A 26,211-nucleotide genomic window follows, 5' to 3' on the forward strand; every position below is an offset into this window, starting at 1 on the left:
AGTGTGGTCAGTTTTTAAAAGCAGAGGGACTGGCAGAAACGCCAGGGATTTCACACGAAGGAAGTAAAACAAAGAGAACAGGATACTTTCTTATACACGTACATGGTACAACGGGCACACACCTACCAGTAAGAATTTTCCCCAGATTTAATGACTTAAAACCTCTTTAGCTCACAATATTGACCATTTTGTTGTAATTATATACTGCATATATTTTCCTCCCTGACATTTGTCCTTAAAGGCATCACTTTATAAAAAGAACATTTCCAGCGGAGATGCCTGCACATACCTGTCGCAGTCCTCATTTTTTCCCATCATTGGCCAAATGCTGCCCCATTCTAACTTTCCTAAAGGTAGTGATCAAGCTACCCGCTTGCTCTTGTGTCTACACATTCCTACTAGCCAAAATGGCAGGAATGTGGGCACTGCTATGCCTGATGAAACGGCTTGGAGTCTGGGTACAGCAGAGAGGAATAAGAGCTACTGAGGCTACCTACTAGCTTGCAATGTTTTATGTATAATAGAGCTCCAAATTTCAAAGCTCTGAAGGCACATTAAAACACGAAGAACTGTGCAGTCCTCATTTTTACTTTTAAAAAAGGGACAAGATTAAATAAAATAGCAAAAACAAAAAAAATGTACTAAAACAAATAGATTTATTTTTTTGTTAATGCAACTCTAAAACAATAGATACAATCTATCTTGGAACTGTAAAAATATTATTTGCTAAGAGTATCGGGGCCAAATTATTGTAACCGGAAAGAACTGTGGGGTTGATTTACTAAAACTGGAGAGTGCAAAACCTGGTGGAGCTCTGCATAGAAACCAATCCGCTTCCATTTTTTTTTTTTTTTTTTTTTGTTTAAAGGTTAATTGAACAAGCTGAAGTTAGAAGCCGATTGGCTACCATGCGCAACTGTACCAAATTTTACACTCTCCAGTTTTAGTAAATCAACTCCTGTGTGCTAAAAGTAAAATCGGAAATTATATTGGTTGCTGTGCGCAAGAGATGCAATTCTTTCTTTATTTCTTAGAAATCAGCCCTACTGACAGTCTCCTTCAAGTATAACTGGCAAACTATTTAGGAGAGAAGCAACAATCATATTGTTACACACACAGGATATCTTGTATTTACCATTGGAGAGTATAGTATTTACAATGAAAAATGCTCAATATAAAAAACAGGCTGCAATATATAAAAAAGGTATGGAGGGAATAAGGGTTTAAAGAGTATGAAGGCATTTACATTAAAAGCTATTGGTACAAATTAATTAAATCCATCATTCCAATTCATAACTTTATCATATTCCTGAATTCTCTGCTTGATGTGTGACAATTTGTTCTTCAGGTACTCGCATCGTTCCTTCTTCTCCAAAAATGTTGGGTCCTGTCACAAAAAAACACGTAATTTATACGCGAGACCATTACTCATTCTCCACAACAAAACAAGTCTATTCAAATTTAAAGAGAAGCTATCACAACAGTATTTTCTAAAGATGGATGAGGATCAGATCAAATTTTATGACAGATGACTGCAAAAAAACAGTTAATGCCAAGGGGTTCACATAATTGTTCTTCCCATTGTATCTACACCCTAATGTGAGGTTTATTTCTTCAACCCATGGTTTGTAATGGATTGTTCCCTTGTCAGCGAAATTATTGTATGTTTTGTTACAAGCCGTGTCAGAAGAATTACAACTTCACAGAGGGATGGGTGCTGTGTTCGTCAATGAACATCAACTAAATGGATTTTACAGTAAGTAAAAAATCCCATTTTCTCTTTTTCGTTCATTGACAGACACAGCTTCTGTCATTCTTGACCATTGGGATGTCCCAAAGCAGTGTTAAACATGAGGGGCGGGAAACCGCAAAAAAATTCCCAAGGCTAAACAGTAGCAAACCAGGCAACAGGGGCTCAACCAAAACAACTGAAGCCCACCTGAAAAAAACAATACACCCTCAATGAGGCTCAAGTCCTCTTAATAGCAGCCTGCAAAACCTTGCAGCCAAAGCAAGCATCCGCAGACGCCAACACATCCACATTATAAAACTTTGTAAAAGTGTGCACCGACGATCAGGTGGCTGCCTTGCAAATCTGCGTTACTGACGCATGATGACAGAAGGCCTAGGAGGCACTAAGTGCCCTAGTAGAGTGGGCCTTGACAGGGAACTGAGAAACCTGACCCATGATGGAATAGGCCTGAACCACCATCTGCCTGATCCATCTGGAAATGGTCGCAGAGGAAGCAGGCAACCCTTTGCGAGTTCCATCCGTGAGCACAAATCGAAAGTATGACTTACTGAAAGACTCCGTAGCTGCCAGGTACATCCTAATTTCCCGGACCACATCCAAGGCATGCAAGGCAATTTCCTTTGGATGTTTAGGCCTGGAACAGAGGGAAGGCAACACAATGTCTTCATTCAAATGAAAGTCAGAGACCACCTTAGGAAGGAATGACGGACAGAGGCGTAGCACCACCTTATCCTTGTGAATCGCCATGTAAGGTGAACGACAGGATAATGCTGCCAGTTCCGACACCCTGCGTGCAGAGGTAATAGCCACCAAGGCGGCCACCTTCTGGGACAGCGTAAGCAGGGGAATCTCACAAAAATTTTCAAAGGAAGGCTTCTGTAGAGCTGAAAGCACCAAATTAAGATCAAGGCGGCAACGGAGCCTGCACTGGAGGAACCAAATGTTCCGACACCCTGAAGAAAAGTATGCACCAGAGAGAGTGTGTGGCCAAAGGTTGTTGGAAAAAAAAAAACCCAAGACCGATACCTGGCCCTTGATGGTACTCAAGGCCAATTTCTGTTCAGCCCTCCCCCCCCCCCCCATTGAAGGAAGGTCATGATCCGAGACACCGAGAAGGAAAACGTTGGAATCACAGACTCAGACAAACCGCTATCCTTTAGCACCTGGCGTTCAACAGCCAAACCGTCAAAGCCAGTGACTATAGCATCTGTGGATGCCAGTGGCTCACATTAGAACCCTTTTGACCTGAACACTTGAGGTCGTTTATCCTTCTGACCCGGGCAATGTCAGGCAATTCACAGGGTCATGTCTCAATTTTTGTATACACGGCCGTGGCATTGTCCGATTGAATGTGCATTGGACAATCCTGAAGACGATCTGTCCAATGACCCAGACACAGTCTGATCGCTCAGAGTTCCAAGACATTGATCAGTAGTCTGGACTCTTCCAGCGTCCAGATCCCCTGAGCAGAATGCTTGCCGAGGACGCCTCCCCAGCTGGACAGGATGGTATCCGTGGTGACCACTGTCCAATACAAGGGGAGGAAGGATTTTCCCAGCCGGAGAGCGAAGCCACCATATCAGGGACTCCTTTGTTCCCTGACTCAACCGGATCAGATTGTCCAGAGACTGCAGAGTCTTGTCCCATTTGGTCAGACACTCCCTTTGTAGGGACCTCGTATGGAACTGTGCAAACGGAACTGCCTCAAAAAGGTAGATAACATCAGGCACAGCACCCACATGCAAGCTCGGAAGGATGACAATTTGTTGAACAGCAGGAGGCGAATTGCAGCCTGCTATTACTGGAGTTTGTCCAGAGGAAGCAGCACTCTGGCTATGGCCGAGTCCAGAGTCAGACCCAAATAGTCCAGCTTCGTGGATGGCACCAGGGCAGACGTCTGAAAATTCAGAATCTAGCCATACTCCTGCAGAGTTTTTTTTGTGATCTCCAGGTTCTCCACCAGAGCAGAGTAGCCCAATACCACAATGCCCGTTGGCCTAGCAAGGCTAGCACTGGAGCCAACCCGTTTGTGAAGACCTGAGGAGCAGAGGCCAGACCAAAGGGTAATGCTACAGACTGATAATGCTCCTCTGCCACAGCAAAGCGGAGAAAACGCTGGTGACTGGCACATATTGGAATGTAAAGATAGGCATCATTGAGATCTATAGAGGCGAGGAAATACCCCTGATGCAGAGATGCCACCACCATTCGAATAAACTCCATTCTGAACTTCTGTACCCACACAGAGCAGTTAAGCACCTTGAGGTCCAGGATTGGACGTATTTTGCCTTCCTTCCTGGAGACGGTAAACAGGTCTGAGTAAAAACCCTGAAAACTTTCCGAAGTCGGAGCCGGAAAAATCAGCCCTTGAAGGAACAAGTCTTGTACCGCCCCATACAGACCCTGTAACCAGTCTGGGAACAGACACATGTTGGAAGGAAAAAACATTGCTGGGGGACACGAGCGAAACTCAATTTGTAGCCGGACCAAATTACTTTGTGGACCCACTTGTCTTGCACCAGGGAAGTCCACAGGTCTGGTAACCAGCGAAGACGCCCCCCCCCCCACCCCCGATACGGGTGAGGGCGCACCTTCACGCAGAAGGAGCCTTGTCTGTTGGTCTGGAGAAGCCCACTCTTGGCTTGCCAGGCCAGATTTGTTTGGATTCACCAGAAGTGGCCCTGAAAGGCTTCAAGCCCTTGTTGGTCGACCCTGAGGGATGAAAAAACTTCTTAGGAGCCGAGAAGGAAGGTCTACATCTATGATGAGGTTCCTTGCCCTTAGTAGATTGCAGAAGAAAGGTACCCCCCCCCCCCCCCCCGTGAGACCTTTTATGTCATCATACAGGGTAGCTCCAAACAAATAAGCTCCTTGAAAGGGAAAAATCAGTCAAGGCCTTTTTAGAAGTCTGGTCCGCACACCAGCATTTGTGCCAAAAGCCCCGATGAAGGACCACCACCAAAAGAGAGAGGCAAGCTTCGTCCAAAGAGGCATCACAGATAAACTGCAGCCCCTGGAACAGCTGCCCGCCAGCTCAGCAAAAGGCAGTAGGAGCAGTTCTCCCTTCAGGTCACGGCATAGAAGCGTAGCCCACTCGGTCACAGTTTGTGACACTAGGGCAATGGTAAATACCGGCCTCATTGCCGAACCAGCTAAGGTATACATAATGCGGGCCACAGCCTCTACCTTTCCGGTAAGCCGGATCCTTAAAGGCCTGGGACTCCTCCACCGGAATCATGGTTGCCTTGTTTAATCTGGAAACTGGAGGGTCCACCTCCGGTGGCACAGTCCACTAATTAAGGAGGGACTCCTCATAGGAGTAACATCTAGTAGAGCACTTGGGAACCCCACGGGGATGCTTTGGTCGTCCCAACTTTTTAGCGACAATTCTGACAAAATAGGCGGTGAAAGGAAACCAGGCCTCAGGACAGATCCAGGCAGGATGGGCCCCCCCCCCCCGGCCCCCCATCGCTACTTAGCGCCCTGCCCCCACCTCAGGAAAGTGGCCAGACCACCCAAAAAAAAAATACATCCCCAGCATATGCGGAGGGAGGGGGGCAGGATGAGGGGGGATGCCTGTGGGAGGAGGGGAACCCGGGGGTCCGAGAGTCCCAAGGAGGGGCCCATGTCAACCCCAAAACCCTCCAGGGGTGAAGGGTCAAACAGTTACTCACCATACCAGGAACAGGGTGGGCACCATTCCAGATAGATCCTCCTCTCTATCGAAATGGGGGGGCTGTCGGCCAGGAGGAACACTGCGACTCAGGCCAAAGCCAGGTCCTATGCGACCTTGTGAGATGTTTAACACGCAGGGCCAACCCCTGTCCATTGGGGCTATGTTGTGACTGACCTAGCGCAGAGCTGAGGCCTGAACATGTGCGCTGGCCATACTGGGGTGACCACTGGATCTAAAATATCCAGCCCATTGCCCAGTCCGGTAGTTCATTATAGATATCACCAGAAAAAATCCAGGAGAAAAAAAATGTCAGATCTAAAAATTTTGCCAGGACCAAAGATCCCAGCAAGGAACTAGGTCCTTATTCCTGACTAGGCAGAAAAGAACTGAGTGACTATAGCAGGAAGAGGGGAGTATATCCCCTGGGACTGTCCATGGGTGTAGCCAGAAGTTTTTTCTGCCTTGTGTCCTACTCCTGTAGGGGGGCAACATAACCCAATGGTCAAGAATTATAGGAGCTGTGTCCGTCATTGAACGAAAAAAAAAAAGAAGGACATAGGTGTGCTTTTAATTGTTCTCCTATGCAGGAAGAAGTTTGTTCCTTCTTTGTGTTACTGCAAAACATGTACTAGATTTACTTATACTAAATAAAACCTCTAGAATATTTGTGAAATACAAGTTAATATACTCACATTCTTTTTCTTTTGATATTCTTGCATAACCTTTGCAATCCGCTGGTATTCCTGAAAAATACAGTAACTTTTATAATTAGGGTCATATTTTAACTTACTAGTAAGCAGCAAATGTAATACAAAGTGGGTATTTAGTAACACTGCAGTACAGGCTAATCAAACTTTATCAATCCTGTTTTTTCATTTAAAAAAACACTACAAACACACTTGATAATTAAATAAAAAAATGCTCTGTAGGTTAATCAGGCATTAGAAGTGTTAGCTGAGGCTGGTATGGAAAGCTCTGTTAAGTTAGCGCTGCGAATCTCATGTGAAGTGTGGTGAGAATAGTGAATGAGAATCTGACTAATGCTGGCCATACACTAAAATTAAATTCAATCAGTGGGTGGCTAGGTTGGCACCACTCTGCCAGACATCCTTCTATTGAAAAACTGAAGGTGCCAGACAGAAAATGCATCCAATTAGATGCAGGCACTGTTTGGGTATTTTGAAAACTGGTGGTATTGGCTGTTAGAATGCAATAGCTACACTTGGAGATTTGTCTATACATGCTGTTTAGCGTGGGTGGAGAAATTTTGCCTGATTCAGCAGAAAGTGGCTTGAATTTGAGTAATTTATGGGGACCTTTAGGCTGGTCATACGCCGATACATATTTCTCGATTTCATTCAATTAGGCTTTGGTAATAAAACCTGGAAGCTAAAATGGTTTCTATGCAGGGCTGTACAAAATGTTGCACTTTTAGTATATCAACCCCACTGTGTTTAGGTAATTGCGTTTCCTATTTTGGAATCAACAATGTACCACACATACAATGATATCGACACACTAATACATAATATGTTCTCTCTCTCTTTCTATATATTCCCGGAGAGAACAAAATAAAAAGATGGTATTAATTACATAGTACTGTAGTAGGATTATGGAATTTACAGTATTTTTGGTCAACATTCCTTTTTAAAGGATAGTTTACACTAAAACAGTCATTATATGAAATACAGACTACAAAAATTCTCTTAAAATGGAAGATAAAACTATAAAAAGATAAAATTAAAAACAAAAAAACATGCACATTTCAAGTCGTATACACTTAAAATAGGATGAAGGTTGAATGAAATAAAGCACAGCTTGGCAGCATAGTTGCTAAGCGGCAAGTATTCTTTCTACGCAGGGTTTGAGAGTTCTGGGTTTCCCACCATATACTACTACCTACATAGAGTATGTATCTTCTACCCATGTTATTTGAATATGTTTACTCTAACTGCTTTGTTTTTTTCCCACAATTTAGACAACACTTTACCCAGATTGGCTCAAATTATTATATATACACACATACCTACGTACATATGTAGCACCCTACAGGTAGGTGCTAGGTAAATGTATAGTGGGCTTTGTCTGCCTAACAGCAGGGCCATGATTTCTTTTAGTAGGGTGTCATGGTTTCCAGGTGTGTCTGCTGAAGGGGGAGTCTCCCCACTTGCTCCTGTGAGAGGCTTCTCATAGGGCAGTGGAGGAAACCCAATCGGGGATAATTTCAGGCTTGTAACTACCCAGAAGGCAGATTCTGCCGCAAAGGATTCTGGGAGTTGGTATAAGTTTGAGGGAGAGCATGACTCATTGTCTTTGGTGGGAAGCAGAGTCCCAGGAGGGAGAGGATGGCTGTCTCTCCTCCTGTCAGGTGGGATGTCTCGGGTGCTGCCTGGGAATCCAGAGAGTGACGAGTTGAGCTGAGGGGGATCCGGTGTGCCGAGAACCAGCGGAGAGAGAGGGGTCCAGTCCCAGGAAAGCCTACACAGGTCGCGAGTACTGAGGATTGGCCCTGGGGGTCTGCCTAGTGTCAGTGGGGACCACTCCGGAGAAGGTTATAGGATCCAAGTGTCAGCTAGCGGTAAAAGGGTGTACTTAGTCAGAGGACCCTGAAGTCACAGAAGGGGTACCTAGTCAGGGGACCCTAAAGAGTTAAAGGGGGCACCTGCAGTTTGGGCCCTGAAGAGACAGTGTGCAGTGTTTTAGTTGAGAGTTGCAGCCATACAGGATTTCACAACAGTCTACCTCAAGTCAGTGCAAGGCTTGGGGAGGAAGTTAGTGACTTTGCAGTACAGTAGTGTCCGTAGCTCATTGTTCTACAGTCCTGGATCTTCTAGACTCAAGGTCGAGGATTCAGCACTTCATTCAAGTTACAGTGTCAGTGAGCGTTGGCCTAGCGTCACCCTATTTAACAGACCTTTTCCTGAGAAAGTCCCAAGTTGTACTTAGTCGAGCCTATAGGAGTATCCCACTCATTCCCTTCTCCCATTCCCTAAAACTACAATAAAACAACCAAAGATGCCGGAGTTGTCAATGTGTCAGTTCTCACACCCAGGGCCGCAGCTCACATGGGCTGGAGAGGTAACCGGTATCAATGGCAGACCCACCTCAGGCCACAGGCCTGGAAACCTTGCTACACATACATACATACATACATACATACATACATAGTAAAACCTTGGATTAAGAGCGTTTTGCAAGACAATACGTTTTTTATTTTTAAATTGTGACTTGATAAACAAGTAGTATCACGTCACAGGTGAGATTAAAAGAGAAGGGAGACGCCTCAAAGTGCAGCAATATGGTTACATTTGAAGGTTCAACATTTAGCAACTTACACGGTTGATGCCAGGGCCAGATTAACATAGGGGCTATTGGAGCTGCAGCTCCAGGCCCCTACCTTAATATAGGCCCCGGGTTGGCCATATTCACTGTTACCGCTCTTCTGTCACTTGTAAACACAGAAGTCTGGCTTCTATGCTCGCTTCCCCAGGCAGCTCCCTCAGAACCTCCCCACACAGCACGACGGCCGGACAAGGAGGGACAGTTGCCGATGCATGGATGTATTTATGGGCTTCAGAGACAGCATCCCATGTTGAATTAGGCATGCATGGCTGCACCCTTCCTCCTCTGGGTGCATGCCAAGGCACGGCCCTTAAGGCCCTTCAAAATCCTCAGCACCAAGCCCATGATGCTCTTAATCCGGCCCTGGTTGATGCTTAAAACAGACACATCTAAGTATGGAGGCATCCGGGGTAAAGCCGTCCACATAAACCATCCTCCTCACCACCATCCCTTCCACGCTGCGCTCCACGAACGCTTCATGCCTCCGTTTCAGATTGCTCTATTGCAGGGGAGTCTTCCCGGTCATGCCTGCAGACTGACAACGGTGAGAGGCGGTGGTGAGGACGACGGTCTATGTGGACAGCTTTACCCCGGTTGCCTGCATTCTTAGATGTGCCTCTTTTAATCATCAACCATGTGAGTTGCTAAATGTTAAACCTTCATTAAATGTAATCATATTGCTACACTTAGAGGCGCCTCTCTTCTCTTTTATACTCAGTAGCTCCTGCTGGATTTTGCTTCTTAGCCCCTCGTGGAGGCTGCCATTTGTGGATGGACATTTTATGAACCAATAAATGAAAGAATTATGCTCGCAATGCAAGGTTTTACTGTTTGTGTGTGTGTATATATAGTGGCAGAAACATTAGACTAAGTTCTATAAGAGGAAAACATCCTTCACACTCCTGTACACTGTGGGATTTCTTAGCACTATGAATATGAATTACATATATTTAAAAGGTCTGAATTGTGCATATATGCATGACATTGCATTTGCATATGTGTTTTTATTTACGGCTGTTCCATTTAATGACTTTTTTTTTTTTACTGTGCCAAGTGGGCAGATATAATGCCTGTGTAGCAGAGTGGACTACTGAGAGACTCTTCTTTCACAGCAGAACATTGCTCAAAGCAATTACACTGCCTCCGCCAGGCTTGCCTTCTTCCCATACTGCATCCTGGTACATCTCATGATTAATCAGACCAGGCAACCTTCTTCTATTGCTCCGTAATCCAGATCTGATGATCATGTGCCCATTGTAGGTGCTTCTGACCATTGGCATATGTCAGCATGGGCACCCTGATCAGTTTGAGGCTACGCAGCCTCTTATGCAACAAAACTATAATGCACTGTGTTCTGACACCGATCGCAGCCAGCATTAACTTTTTCAACAATATGAACTACAGTAGCTCTTCTATGGAGTCGGAGTACAGAGGCCTGCCGCCAGTTTGTTGGTTTTCCTTCCCTGGACCACTTTTGGTGCATCCCTACCACTGCAGAGCGGGAACATCCCACAAGAGTAGCGGTGTTGGAGTTGCTCTGACCCAGTAGTTTAGCTATTATAATTTGGCCCTTATCAATGTCGATCAAATCCTTATTCTTGCTCATTTTTGTTTCTACTTTCAACACATCATCTTCAGGGACAAGATGTTCACTTGCTGTCTAATATATCCCACCAACTTTCAGATGCCATTGTAATAAGATAAGCAAAATTATTTACTTTACAGTCGTCAAGTTATGGCTTATTGGTATATATACTTTCAGAAGCCACAATACATAGTTACTTCATGAAAAAAGAAAGAAAAGAAAAAAAAAAAAAAAAGGTGGACTGATTTTATTTGTAATCCTCCTTCCCTATACTTTATCATCATATCCGTCTTCATACAAAATGAAGCCCATATTTAGGGTGTAACATGTTACTAAATCACCTGCCGCCACCCAACCCTCCATTGTGACAGCGGCAAGGGTTCTTCTCCCTGCACCCCCTGTCACTATTCAAATACAGCTTGGCTCCGCCCACCCAGCAACATCATTCATTCACAGAGTTCTGTGAATGAATGAACTACAACTACTGTTAGCCATTGCAGCAGACAGCTTTTTTTTTTTTTTTTTTTAAATCAGAAAACGTCTTTATTGAGAGAAATTCACATCACAACGGTAAACAACATTACAGGGTTCAGGCAGAATAGCAAGAAATCACCATTACCATGCAGAACAAATACATCACATTCCCCCGAATCAGGCAACCCCCAACAACAAAGCCAGTTAACAGTATCACTGCGCAGCAGACAGCTTTTAGTTCTCAATGAACTAAGAGGGCACTGGTGAGCGGTCTCGTAGTTCATTGATCTTCCTGGACTTCAGTAGCTGCCTGCTCGTGTCAGAGGTACGGGGGAACAGCTATACCGATAGGTAAATGTAGCCTTTAAAGAATAACTTTCATGATATATTAAAGCCACCATTGTTGAACGCCTACTTAAAATAATAGTTGACTGACTGTCATGCTAATTCTGTGACTTAAATACCTGGAAGCAGTATGAACATCAGGTCATCAGTATATGTATGTGAAGATGATTGTGGGCATTGAAGGAAAAAGTGATATAAACATAGGTAGAGGGTCAGTATGATACTCACATGCTCATTCTCTGGGTTCCTAGGCAATTTGCTCATAACAGCATCCAGCTCACTAAATTTCTTTAAGACAGCCTGGACTTCAGCAGACAGTTCTTTGTACTCAGAGTACTGGTCATTAAAAACCGCCTTATAGCGATCTCGCTCATCATCAGAGTTTATTGCCTGGTATTTTCTGTAATAAAAAGATTATTTTTTTTGTATAAGATACATTGTAGGATATTTAAATATAATTAAATATAATTATTATAGATTGTTATTTGAGGCATGCATGGCAACACATCAATGCAAGCGTTTTCAAATGCTCAAGGTGAGAAATAGGCCTTAATTTACATCAATATCTGAAAACCTATACTTCTGAATGCCACAAATCTTGTTCACATCTAATAGAATATGAAGTGAACCTTGTATCAATATTATAAAGAAACTGAGGCCAGGATATCAGGGTGAAACCCAATTTGCCCACTCTGCATCACTACACAGAGAAAAAATACTGGAAAAAAAGGTTCTATAGCATCCAAGGCCATGATGCCAAAGTGTTTCTCTTCCCCCCGGGATGAGTAGAGCAGCAGCACAAGTAAATGAAGAACCAAAAGAGATAACATTATTGGGAGTCTCCCATAGCAATAATGGAAATAAAATGCTTGATAAATATAATTTTGACAATTCTGGTACTTACCTAGATATTTTCCATTTAATAATGCAACCCAAAAATAATCAATTTGTAAAATATGTACTTTTTAAAAGTCATTTACACTGGAATAAGCATGCATCAAGCAAAGTCAGAGTAAAACAAGAATGTCTGAAAGTACTTGTTACAGGTCAGTGACACAAAGTACTGAAACACTGGATCTGCAACAAAGTCAGACAACTAGCATTTTCCAAAGAAAAGGTTAAATAATGGCAGCTTCATCCAGTCCTTTCCAGAATTCCAATCGCTCCCGGACACCCTTGTGTGTGGGCCACTAAGGGGGTCAAATAGTTGATAGATCTGTGTGAGGGAGGCACTCTGGCCACATTTGACAGGTTGAAAAATACATTTGATCTGCCAAATTTCTTCTCCGTTTGGTTCCTGCAACTTCGCCGCCACGCTTTTAGGTCATAGTTTGGCTAAACTGTGATTCATTTGGAGAATGATGATCTGAAAGTTCTTCTTTGAGATGACACTTTATGTAAACCATTATCCATGATTTACAAGACTTTTATCCAGGCCTGAATGAATGGACGGTAATAGTTGCATGCCTTGTGGCGGGCGGAGGAGCAGAATCTAAACAAGGACGACTGAGTAGATATGCGGGAATACCCTTTCCAACAGTTGATAGGCTAATCCAATTTAAGATTTTACACAGAATTTATTACACACCACAACCACTGCAACCATATTCACCAGACTGCTCCTTCCTGCTGCTGGAGAAGCATGCACATGGGATCCGGCCGGATTCCATCTTTTGGGATTGCCCGAAAATTCAAGTTTATTGGCAAACAGTGACAACATGCTGTTACTACCATCCCTGTTCCCTTAATCAATTGTGAATGCCGCTGGCAATAATTGCATGCTTGAATTCAGACATGCTGGTTGTCCCCAAGTCGTTCGGCCTGGGTACAATCAGCCTGCCCATGGATGGATCGAATCTCGGCTGGTCCCTGCTGAACTGGCCGAGATTCAAACCATCTATGGCTGGCTTCAACTAGATCTTTTTTATAGCAAGAATCCTTATCTGAAAGAACACGTTTTCAACATATGTAAAGCCAGTTTCTATTAATTGTTCCACAGGATAAATAATCCCGATATTCCTGTTCCTGTGCTAGATAGTGTCTTGTCTTACAGTGCCTTGAAAAAGTATTCACACCCCTTGAAATTTTCCAAATTTTGTCATGTTACAACCAAAATTGTAAACGTATTTTACTGTGATTTTATGTGATAGACCAACACAAAGTGGCACATCATTGTGAAGTGGAAGGAAAATGATAAATGGTTTTTAAATTTTTTACAAATAAATATCTGAAAAGTGTGGCGTGCATTTGTATTCAGCCCCCTTTACTCTGATACCCCTAACTAAAATCTAGTGGAACCAATTGCCTTCATAAGTCATCTAATTAGTTAATAGAGTACACCTGTGTGTAATCTAATCTCAGTATAAATACAGCTGTTCTGTGAAGTCTTCAGAGGTTTGTTAGAGAACCTTTGTGAGCAAACAGCATTATGAAGGCCAAGGAACACACCAGAAAGGTCAGGGATAACGTTGTGGAGAAGTTTAAAGCATGGTTGGGTTATAAAAAAAATATCCCTAGCTTTGAACCACTCACAGACCACTGTTCAATCCATCCTCCAAAAATGGAAAGAGTATGACACAACTGCAAACCTACCAAGACATGGCCATCCACCTAAACTGACAGGCCGGGCAAGGAGAGCATTAATCAGAGAAGCAACCAGGAGGCCCATGGTAACTCTGGAGGAAGCTCAGGTGGGAGAATCTGTCCGCAGGAAAACGATTAGTTGTGCACTCCACAAACCTAGCCTTGATTGAAGAGTGACAAGAAGAAAGCCTTTGTTGAAAGAAAGCAATAAGAAGTCCCGATTGCACTTTGGGAGAAGCCGTGTGGGGGACACAGCAAACATGTGGAAGAAGGTGCTCTGGTCAGATGAGGCCAAAATTGAACTTTTTGGCCTAAAAGCAAAACGCGTGTATGTGGCAGAAAACTAACACTGCACATCACCCTGAACACACCATCCCCACTGTGAAACATGGTGGTGGCAGCATCCTGTTGGGGGGATGCTTTTCTTTATAAGGGTCAGGGAAGCCGGTCAGAGTTGATGGATGGAGCCAAATACAAGGCAATCTTAGAAGAAAACCTGTTAAGAGTCTGCAAAAGACTTAAGACTGAGGTGGGGGGTTCACATTCCAGCAGGACAATGACCCTAAACATACAGCCAGAGCTACAATGGAATGGTTTAGATCGGGGTCCTCAAACTACGGCCCTCCAGCTGTTGCAAAACTACACATCCCATGAGGCATCATAAAACTCTGACAATAACAGACATGACTAGGCATGATGGGAATTGTAGTTCCTGAACCACTGGAGGGCCATAGTTTGAAGACCTTTGGTTTAGATCAAAGCATATTCATGTGTTAGAATGGTCCAGTCAAAGTCCAGACCTAAATCCAATTGAGAAGCTGTGGCAAGACTTGAAAATTGCTGTTCACAGATGCTCTCCATCCAATCAGACAGAGCTTGAGCTATTTTACAAAAAAGAAATCGGCAAAAATGTCACTCTATATGTGCAAAGCTGATAGATACATACCCAAAAAGACTTGCAGTTGTAATTTCAGCAAAAGGTGGTTCTACAAAGTATTGACTCAGGGGGGCTGAATACAAATACATGTCACACTTTTCAGATATTTGTAAAAAAAAATAAAAAAACATTTGTCATTTTCCTTTCACTGGACAATAATGTGCCACTTTGTGTTGGTCTATCACATAAAATCCCAATAAAATACATTCATATTTTTGGTTGTAGCATGACAAAATGTGGAAATTTTTGAAGGGAGGTATGAGTACTTTTTGAAGGCACTGTACTGTATCTCCCTGATATCTTCTTTTAATTCAGCAGCAGCCTGTAAAGGTTTCTGTCAGCCTTCTTCTCTAGCTAAGACAAGACATACAATCAAGGCTGGAAATGCACACATTTTAATCACAGAGAGTGACAGTTTTTGAGACCAAGGAGAGGCGGGAGTTTCCAATAAGGAAGTGACTGCTCTGGGCTTCATCAAAATGGCAGCCTCCAGCAAGAAGAAAACAGGAGCAATGCTGGGAGCAATTTACAGCACACACTCATTTTGGTGGCATAATTAATCATGTAAAATGTATGCTCTTTTGTTAAAGAACAATAATTGTTATCAAAACTGTTATAGGTAAAGTTCTGCTTTAATTGAACCTGTTTCTTTGTCCTGCATGGGCTCATTTACCTATACAGGGTAACTACCCGAGTATAACTTTAAGGTTATAGGGCACAATAAGGTCCCTTTCCCACGGCTCCGTTCTGTCGACAGAGTCCGTTCTGGTCAGCGGGGGATTGATCCTCCGATCCCCGCTGAGCAGGCGGATGACAGCTCCATGTCTGCTCTGTATGCGGAGACGGAGCGGTCAGATCCATGCTGTCCTCTATAGGGGAATCGGATGAGAACGGACCGCCTGTCCATTCTCATCCAATCCGATCGACGGATGGAAAATAGGGTTTCCATCTGTCAGGATTTGACGGACAGGATCGGATCGGATGGCAGCGGAGATGTCTCCGGTGACATCCGCTGCCCCATAGGGATGCATTGGGCATCCGATCAGGTCCGCCTGAAAAACTTATAAAATAAAACTCCTGCATGCTGTATCGTTGAAACATTTTAATCAAAACACACATTCTATCGAATCCAATGGTAGTGAGCTTAAAAAGGAATGAAAATTATTGAAACAGAAAAAAGGAATGTAAACCTGGCCAAAATGCAACGCATCAAAACGCACTGTACAGAAAAGAACTGGCCCTTAAACACTTACCTGGGGTTCCTGGTGATATTGTTAACGTGAAAAAACACGGTTTTCCCTCTAACTTTACACTTACACATTGTTTTACAAACTGGTTTAGCAAAAATGGATTCCATCAATACTTACGCCACATAATCCGGCATGACAATGGGCTTTGGTATATGTCCTGCTGGAATATATCCGCTAATCAGCTCAGGCCGCATGTCACCAACTTTATTAGCTCGTTGCTGCATTGGGCCATCCAGTACCATATGGTCATTACCCGCAGACACGTCGTGCTAAAATACAGGAAAAACACATCATTAGATGCTAAAACACACACGGATGTAGGTGATAATGGGCCTCTAATTTTCAGATTAACAGCAAAACTGAGTTCTAGCTTCTTTCACTTCTTGGAAACTCCAGTAACAAGATCGGATTTAGCTGGCTACAATAGATTCTGTCTATGTAACCACAAAGGCTAGCTGCACATGAGATCAGCAGTGACGTAACGTAAGTAGCTACTTAAGCTGGTGATTCTGTATCCACCTCTGCCGCAGAAAAAACAAAGTTGCTGGGAAGGGAAGGAAGGAAAAACAAATTAAAAGAAGAAAAAAAAAAAAATAGGCCCCAAAGCCACAATTTATTGGACTTCAGCAACATGCGGGTATGGGCTGTAATACAGTTGTGCTAGACTTTTCAAGCTCTATATGCTTATCAGAAGTATAATGGCCCATTGAATCAGCAGCATAGAAACTCCAGCAACAGAGATGTCTACCCAGAACAAGGGTACCAAAAAATTTGGATACATAAGCATTGTCTAACTGGTACGTCTTTGGTCTATAATGGATATGTTAAAAAGGAAGATGGCAGAGACAAGTCCCTATTTTTCCATGCCCATAGAGACTAAAAATCCATTACAAAGACTGTTGGAGGACGAGTATCAAAGTTCAGCTAAAGGCTCCCTTTTTTCCCCCTCTATTTATAATTCCCATGAACAATGTTGCAGGAAAACACTGTCAGTTTACTGCGCAGTTAGAGAGTCATAGCCAGCCACTAATAGGTAGTCTGGATGTAGATTGAGGGAGGTCATTGATACCTTTTACAAGGAACAATTAAAATGGCTTGATCAGCAGGATCAACAGGTATTTGAATTATATTCCTGGAAGCATTTTTTTTCAAAACACTTAACTGTGATAATACTCTCCATTACATATAGTATTTTAGCCAATGTCCATAGTTTAAGAGACAATTCCCACATGTTAAAAGGACTAACAGATCACGGACAGGGTAAAAAAAGAGAACAACATTACATGAATGACCAGCAGAGGCCACCGATAGGTTGGAAGGTTGGAATTGACGAATGGAGACCACAAATATAGTCCCGCAAGGCTTATGCCAGATTACTAGAGTAAAATATTAGCACATGGCAGTCTTACCACAAATCATCTAATAACCGATTATTTACTACTCATTTCAGGTCTAGTGAAACCATTGTCAGCAGGAATATAAATTAAATTAAAAAGGAGGACTTCAGGAATAGGATTACTTGATACACTTACTTTGGGCTAGCTTGGCTCAAACCAATTATGCAGATGCCACCGAAGTGTGGCCAGTGGTGAATATATAAATGAATGTTGTAGCCCAGGGGTAGGCAATTTTAAAGAGGTGAAGATCTACCTGAACAACATGGGAGAAGTGAATGATCACGACACAGTGTCACCCAGTGTATTGCTTCACACTAACCTGAAGATCTCTTCTTTCCTGCTGCTGGCACCACTCTGGAAACTGGTAGCCTGGAAATAAGAAGCAGAGTGCAGTTGGTATCACTCCGCATGGGACAGGAGCCAGCACTACAGAGGAGGCATCAGCTTATGCGGCTCTTGCTCCTTACCACAGCTCCAACTTTACAGGTAGTCCCTCTGCATTGCACTCTGATGTTCTGGAAGGCAGGTCAGCAATCTACCAATCACCTGGCCGTGATCTCTGTGGGTTTGCGGACCCTAGTTGTAGTGTATGCTACATACAAGAAGCAGTGTCTCTTCTTGCAGGTGCTCTAGTGACTTCCCCTTGAGGTTAAATAAAGAGCATCGCTTCCTCCGGCACCCCAGCCATTCAGGGGAAGCATTGTATTTTTTTCAATCAACAGAAGGCTCCCTCAAATTGGCCAAAGTGGAGAGGCGGGTAAATTACCGTAAATCACAATCTCCACCTCGGCCAATTGGTGACCAAGTACATAGAGGGGAAGTCGCTAGAACACCCACCAGAATAGAATGCCACTCCCTGCATGTAGCATAGGCTACAAGAATAAAAATTACAGATTCACAATTAGCCACAAGAAAAGAAGCATCTGCATATAGTTTTAGCCAAGCTGGCTTAAAGTAATCTCATTCCTGCAGTCCTTCTTTAAATCTCTCTAAAGCTGCCCATAGAGGAGTCATTTTTATTATCCGTTCAACCAGAGGTTTGAACAAAAAAAATAAAATTTAAAAGATACCCGATACCCCCATCCACACACTTGATGCCTCCTCTGTAGTGCCGGCTCCTGTCCCATGTAGAGTGATACCAACTGCACTCCATCTCTTATCCCGGCTAGCGGTCTCCAGAGTGGTGCCAGCAGCAGAAAAGAAGAGAGCTTCAGATCAATGTGAACCAATATACGGAGCATAAAAGTATAGGGCTGCTATCACACTGATGTGCTGCGGTTTACCCACACAGTAGGTGCAGTGCAGTGTGGAATCCTCCATCCCCCCCCCCCCAAGCCTTTGTATTTGGACAGCAGGAAGACTTTCCTGCCATCAGAATACTCCGATTTCTCGACAAGCTCCCTACTGATACATGGATGGAAATTTAGCCGATCCCTGCTGAACCAGCTAAATTTTGACCCATGTATGGCTGGCATAACAGAGCCTGGGATAGCATTAAAAATCCAACAGTACTTCTTATCCTACCTCATTCTAGCCAAAATTTGATAAAAGTTCTATACTAGAGGAGCAATTTAATTTTATCTTGTCATTTTAAAATGATTTGGCATATATATATATATATATATATATATATATATATATATATACATATACACACACACACACACACATACATACACACACACACACACACCTTCATGAATCATAGCTATTGATCTACCCTTTCGTCTGGCCTATAATTTTGACCTGAAAAAAGGCCCATTTTTTGGTCTAGCCTTTTCTAGAAATTAATCTTCATAGGTTATGCTACATGGGACTCTTCATGGTTGATGTACTTTCTGGAATGTACTTATGGATCCATTATTGGTCCATGGTTGGACCCCCTCACTCTCCACATTTGTATATTTTTGTACTTGACTTTGTTTACTTACAATGTTCTATTACTATTTGAAATCTTAATAAAAAGATTGAAACAGAAAGACTTCCCTATCTTTTGTCTGCCAGGAATAACTAATCTCCTTGCGTCATTACAGAAACGCAATTGGTGAAGGTTGAGGTGACGGAACTCCGCCCTTTTCCACAACCAATATGAAACAAATGCTGAGGAACCCTAGAAGTATTTGTGCACCAGTAAAAAGTCATTATCACCTAGTTAGTTCATATATGCTACATTGTCACAAGCAAGGTTGTATACGTCATCTGTAAATACTGGGTTTAGCCAACACCTAACGTAAAGACCCAACTAATCAGCATGTGACTGCAGAATGAGCACAAGAAGGAACAAGTCTAGCACTATGTTAGTTACATTCCTTAGTAAGCCCATCTCCTCCTACATTGATGTGCCGCACATTCCTGGGAGTAATTACCATTCTCATGTTCCAGGTATATATAGTCCAGACTAAAACCTGCAAGATTGTTCACTGATCATTACTGTCTTTGTATAACATCCCCCATGATATGGCTCAGTGCATATTCAGGTTCTGACACACTCTAAAAATCACCAACGTGCGACACCAGCCAGCCACCCGACGCATATAAAAGGCTTGGAGATTTTATTTGAAGATTAGATTTGCATAAACGCAGTCAAATGCAAAAAGTAGCAGGGATATACTGTATATATGCATACTGACATGCATAACATTTATAACATTTTATCATAAATCAGCATCATTCAAGGACATGTATTGCAAATTGTTTTATTATACAGGATTTATATAGCGCTAACAGTTTGCGCAGCGCTTTACAATGAGAGGGAAGACAATACAGTTACAATACAATTCAATACAGGAGGAACTAGAGGGCACGGCTCGTTAGAGCTTACAATCTAGAAGGGAGGGTCAAGTGAAACAAAAGGCAATAACCATGGGGGATGGGCTGATGGAGAAAATGGAGGTATATTTGTTAAGTGTGGGTAGGATAGGCTTCTCTGAAAGGAGGGTTTTCAGAGATCATCTAAAAGCTAATAGAGTAGGAGATAATCGGACAGATAAGGGTAAGGAGTTCCATTGGATTGGAGAGGCTCTGGAAAAGTCCTGGAGGCGAGCATGGGAGGAGGTGATGAGGGAGCTAGAGAGCAGGAGGTTTTGAGAGGAATGAAGAGAGCGATTAGGTTGGTATTTTGAGACTAGGCTAGTGATGTAGCTGGGGGCTAAGCTGTGCATTGCTTTGTAAGATGTTGTAAGTATTTTGAATTTAATTTGTTGGGTGAGTGGAAGCCAGTGAAGGGCTTGACAGAGAGGAGCAGTTGCTTTAGTTAACTGTTTTAGCACAGTACTAAACACGAGTGGCTTGTTTGATTATAAAAAAGGTAATGCATAAGGGGCAGAAAAAAAAAAAATCCACAGATCTATAGCGTTTTTGTTTTATTGATGTTTTGTTTTTAACCCCTTGCCCTCTGGAAGATATACCCCTCTTCATGACCAGGCCATTTTTTGGGATACGGCAATGCGTTTCTTTCACTGACTATTGCGTGGTCGCCTGACGCTGTACCCAAAAAATAAATTTTTTAGCTGACCAATATAGCCAATGGGGGGAGATTTACTAAAACTGGAGCACTCAGAATCTGGTGCAGCTGTGCATGGTGGCCAATCATCTTGTTCAGTTAGAGCCGGTTCACACTGAGGCGATCCGACTTTGGGGGGCGACCTGTGAAGTCGCGTGCACATAATGGAAGTCTATGCAAGTCGCTCCGAGGTCGCCCTAAAGTAGTACAGGACCCTTTTTCTAAGTCGGAGCGACTTGTCTCGCTCCTATTAGAACGGGTCCTGTACTATTCAATGGACCGCGACTTGTCAGGCTGACAAGTTGCCTGACAAGTCACACTAGTCTGAATGGGCTCTAAAATGTAATGGCTTGTTTCTTTTCTAATAAAATAACAAACATGTTATACTTGCCTCCCCTGTGCAGTGGTTTTGCACAGCGTAGCCTGGATCCTCCTCTTCTCGGTTTCCTGGCTGAAGCTCCTGATCCCTCCCTCCTATTGAGTGTCCTCACAGCAAGCAGCTTGCTATGGGGGCACACGAGCCAAGCTGCAGCTCCATGTATCCATTCAGTCAACTCCGCCCCCTCTCTCTCCTGATTGGTTGAGTTTGATAGACAGCAGCGGGAGCCAATGGCGCCACTGCTGTGCCTCAGCCAATCAGGAGAGAGAGTCCCGGGCGGCTGAGGCACTCGTGGACATCGCTGGATAGAGAGGGGGCTCAGGTAAGTATTAGGTGACGGAGGTGGGCTGCTGCACACAGAAGGCTTTTTATCCTAATGCATAGAATGCAATAAGATAAAAAAAAAAACCTTATGACTTTACAACCCCTTTACAGTGCCTTGCGAAAGTATTCGGCCCCCTTGAACTTTGCGACCTTTTGCCACATTTCCGGCTTCAAACAAAGATATAAAACTGTTTTATATCTATTTTTATTTACGTATGTTAAATTGTTGCTTGCCATTGCTTTATACTACCTTTGGTTTGCCTGTCACACTCACCAATAATTCTTCAGATGGTTTTCGCAGCCACCATGCACACCCACAGTCCACTACACATACATTGAACAGTTAATCATCTGTATTACTTCACTTTGGCTGACTGGTCTTTAGAATAGTTTGTACCATCGGCACAGAACAACAAAGTCCTAACACTCGAAATACATGATTTACCAATACCTTCATTTTATGTACCAGCTATTTTTACCCCAGAAACTGTGGTTCCTCCTAACCTCAGTACTCAGGTATTTTATCCAATGGAAATTCCCAAAACATGGCCTGTTGGGGATATCAGTCATAAACACCAAGCCATTGACAATGAATTAAAGCACCTGTGCACTGTGAAAGAAAATCCTGAAAACATCACCTATGGGGGTTTTTGATGTTGGGAAACACTGTCCTAGAGCAGGGATCTCCAAACTACGGCCCTCCAGCTGTTGTGGAACAACACGTCCCATGAGGCATTGTAAAACTGACATCCACAGACATGGCTAGGCATAATGGGAATTGTAGTTCCTGAACAACTGGGAGGGCCATAGTTTGGAGACCCCTGCCCTAGAGGAACCTATGAACCTCTCTTAAAAAAAATTCATTAGAGGTTAGTGGTAAAAAATGCCCCCCTCCCTTACAGAGGTGGCCAGAATGCCACACTTCCAGATAGCTAAAAAGATCCTTGTTGTCTTGTGTGGTGGCCCCGGAAGTTTGTAGGCATCATCAAATGGGAGGTCAATCAGCCACATCCCAAGGAACCCTTAGCAATGTCTGGAGAAACCTTTTCCTTGGAACCCTGCTATACACTGCCAGCTTCTCGTATATTTTCACAGAAATTGGGGATATTCAATATTAGGGGTGCACTGGTGCCGATACTAAGCATTTGCACGAGTACTCGTACAAATGCTCTGATAGCTCTGTGGTGCGATTTGAGCCAATACAAAATGAATGGACTCAAAATGGCATGGCAAAGAATCGCATGTGATTTGAACAGGAATGTGGTGTGATACCTGAACAAATCACATGCGGTTTCCCCTACTGCTCCTGTGTGAACCCAAAAGTGCTCAAAGTGCTTTTAGCCTGGGTTCACACAGGAGTGGCGCGGGACAGGAATCGCACCACAATCCTGTTCAAATTGAATGTGATTCTTTGCAGTGCAATTTAAGCCCATTCATTTTGTATGGGCTCAACCCGCAATGCAAAGGTATCAGTACTCGGTACCTGCGTACACTTGACCAAAAGTATCGGTTTTTGTACTCCCTGTTAAAAAAAAAAAAAATGGCATCAGTGCAACCCTACTGAAATTCACATATTTGGGCCTTTTCTACCTGTGAGCATACTACTACTGGGTTTTTATGTTATACCAGCACTGGGATAAGTACTGTTTGCATATTTTCAACATGACCTGCCGTCTTCCTATCCTCCAGATAAAGCTTTGATAGAGTTCGTGTAAAATGACTGTACATTGGATCTATACTTTACCAGGCAGCTGATAAACAAAACAAACCTAAAAAATAGATAGAAAAACAGGTTTGTCTAGCTTGCTAAAAATATTATAATGAATAATTTATGAGCAGGTCAGGACGCACACTGCATGTCTAGACCCATCTCTCTACAAGTAAGAAAATAAAAACTGCAATATATCAGGTGCTCAAGTAGCAAATGGAAGATACAAAGACATAACTTAAGTAATAATCTGCTACTGAGTAATAATAACAGTGTGGAAAAGGAGAAACATATTGGACACCAAGCAGAGTACTTTGCACTGTATCCAGCATTCTGTACTTCCCCCACACACCTTTTTATTAGGCCTCTTGCAGACGATACTCCTGTTTGAGCATCTCGCGGCTTGAAAAAGCTCAGTACAGCTTTTTGAGATAAAATACAGCCCATTAATTGTAATGTGCCTACGCACACAGGTGCGTAAACAAGCACTGTGCATTCTTCAGTAAGAAGAAAATAGAAAAATCTGCATTTTTGGTCAGTAATTTAAGCCTCAATGCACGCAAATACATAAAAAAAAAAAAAAAAAAAGGTCTGGAAAAAGAAGATGCTCAAATAGAAGTATCCTGTGCAAGAGGCCTTAATGGAAAGCAAAGCTAACAAACAATCCACATAACATATTACAAGGATGCGGGTGCCACTGTCAGAATACAATGTCCAAAAAGGGAAAATTGCTCCATTCGCCACAATTGTGTGGATGGAAGAATCTGTTAGTTTTTGTTTGTTTGGCTTCCTAATTGAACGGAAAAAAAAAAAACAAAAAAAAACCATCTATGGCAACTACTTCTGGACCGGAAGATTTTCCCCATTAATGACCAGGCCATTTTTTGTTATTCTGCACTGCGTTATTTTAACTGACAAATCGTGCGACGCTGTACCCAAATAAAATTGATGTCTTTTTTTTCCCCCAATAATAGAACTTTCTTTTGGTGGTATTTGATCACCTCTGCGATTATTTTTTTGCTATAAACAAAAAAAGCTACAATTCTGGGAAAAAAAAAAAACACACAACAATAATATTTTTCCCTTTCTGCTATAGAACATTCCTAAAAAAAAAAAAAAACAAAAAAAAAAAACACAACAATAATATTTTTCTCTTTCTGCTATAGAACATTCCTAAAAAAAAAAAAAAAAAAATTATTATATATATATATATATACATATATATATATATATATATAAATAAATAAAATCTAATTTTTCATCATTTTAGGCCAATACGTTTTCTACTACATATTTTTGGAAAAAAAAAAAAAAAATCCTAATAAGCGTATTTTGATAGGTTTGCGCAAAAGTTATCGCATCTACAAACTAGGGAAAAGATTTATGTCATTTTTATTTTATTTATTTTTTCTTTTACTAGTACTGACGGCGATCAGCAATTTTTAGCAGGACTGCAACATTGCGGCAGACAGATCAGACACCTGACATTTTTTACACTTTTGGGGTACCAGTGACATTACTACAGTAATCAGTGCTAAAAATATGCACTGTTACTGTACTGACACTGGCAGGAAAGGGGTTAACACCAGGGGCGATCAAAGTGTTAAATCTATGCCTAGGGGGCGTTTTCCAACTGGGAGGGGGAATGGGTTTATGGAATCAACACAGGGACCCGTGTTCCTAAAAAGGAGGAACACAGGAGCCCTGTGTCGATTGCTGACAGAACAACTGTCTGCGGTGTTTACAACAGCAGACTGCCATTCTGTCTCCATGAGAATGATTGCGAGTGCCCGGCGGCAATCGTGGCCGCCGGCCCCGCAGATCACCTTCCCCGCTGGCGAATGGGCGCTCGCTATAACACATCATTTGAGGAACACCAGGCCCCTGATCTGTGCAACCAATCAGGTTGCACAGATCAGGGGCCAACCAATTCTATAGAAGTGCAAACCAACCTAAATGCAGTATGTGCCTGTCCAGTTTTGGTAAGCAAGGGGTTTCTGCACCCCTACGATCTCTCCCGCGAAGCAACGTATGGGTACGTCGTTTCACTGGAACCTACTGACGTATAGCTGCGGGGGCTGCTCAGCAAGTGGTTAAAGGGGTTGTAAAGTCAGTCACAGAATGCATTAAGATAGAAAAACCTTATGCGTGCAGCAGCAGCCCCCCTAACACTTACCTGAGGTCCCTCTCTGTCCAACGATGTCCACAAGTGTCTTAGCCATCTGAGATTCTCCCTCCTGATTGGCTGAGACACAGCAGCGGCACTGTGGCTACCTCTGCTGTCAAAGTCAGCTAGCCAATAAGGAGAGAGAGGGGGCGGGGCCGGGTCAGGGCTTCGTGTTTAAATAGGCACAGGGAGCCGTGACAAGGCTCAAGTGCCCCCATAGCAAGCTGCTTGCTGTGGGGGCACTCACTAGGAGGTGGTAAGTATAACATATTTATTATTTTTATAGAAAAAAAAAAAAAAAAACACAAGACTTTACAAATTTCTTTTATAATCCATAAACATCCACTAAATAATGGACTTAATCTGTTTTTATTAAATTGTTTCTGTCTCCTTCTGCCTTTCATTTTCCAACCTCTCATTCACCTGCTCACCTTTATTTGTGTGCAATGAGGAGTGCATGCAAGTTGTGATCCATGCACTGCTCAAAAGCACACTACAAATCCCATAGTTCCTAGTACACCTCAGAAGCAAGTAAGAGGATGAGGGTGGCTATGTTTCTACTACACGCAGTGGGACCATGAAGAATGGATGTAGCCACTTTCTAAAAGGAAATTAGAGCAAAGCAAAAAGATAACAAGAAAAAAAAAGGAATTTGGAGGAGGCTGAGTGCAACAAGTGTTATTTTAATCCAGAGTTTAGTGTCACTTTAAAGGACTGCTTTTCATGACTTTTTTCACTTTGGATTGTCCTTTTAATTTTTAATACTTGGAGATCTATATTGGACTTTTC

General features: G+C 42.8%; 1 protein-coding gene across 1 annotated transcript in view; it reads right to left on the bottom strand.

Annotated features, from left to right (window-relative positions):
* Positions 1 to 1,088: 1,088 nt before the first annotated feature.
* MARVELD2 (MARVEL domain containing 2) overlaps positions 1,089 to 26,211 on the bottom strand; it is a 39,283-nt gene continuing 14,160 nt past the window's right edge. The window contains exons 4-7 of the mRNA XM_082257069.1: positions 16,063 to 16,214; positions 11,404 to 11,575; positions 6,122 to 6,172; positions 1,089 to 1,387 (exon numbers count right to left, since the gene is read on the bottom strand). Coding sequence (XP_082113195.1) covers positions 1,268 to 1,387; positions 6,122 to 6,172; positions 11,404 to 11,575; positions 16,063 to 16,214 — 495 coding nt within the window. The 3' untranslated portion in view covers positions 1,089 to 1,267. The remainder of the gene's footprint in view (positions 1,388 to 6,121; positions 6,173 to 11,403; positions 11,576 to 16,062; positions 16,215 to 26,211) is intronic.

The sequence above is a fragment of the Pelophylax lessonae genome (assembly GCF_965119305.1).
Source record: "Pelophylax lessonae genome assembly, chromosome: 1".
NCBI classification, from domain to species: Eukaryota; Metazoa; Chordata; class Amphibia; order Anura; family Ranidae; genus Pelophylax; species Pelophylax lessonae.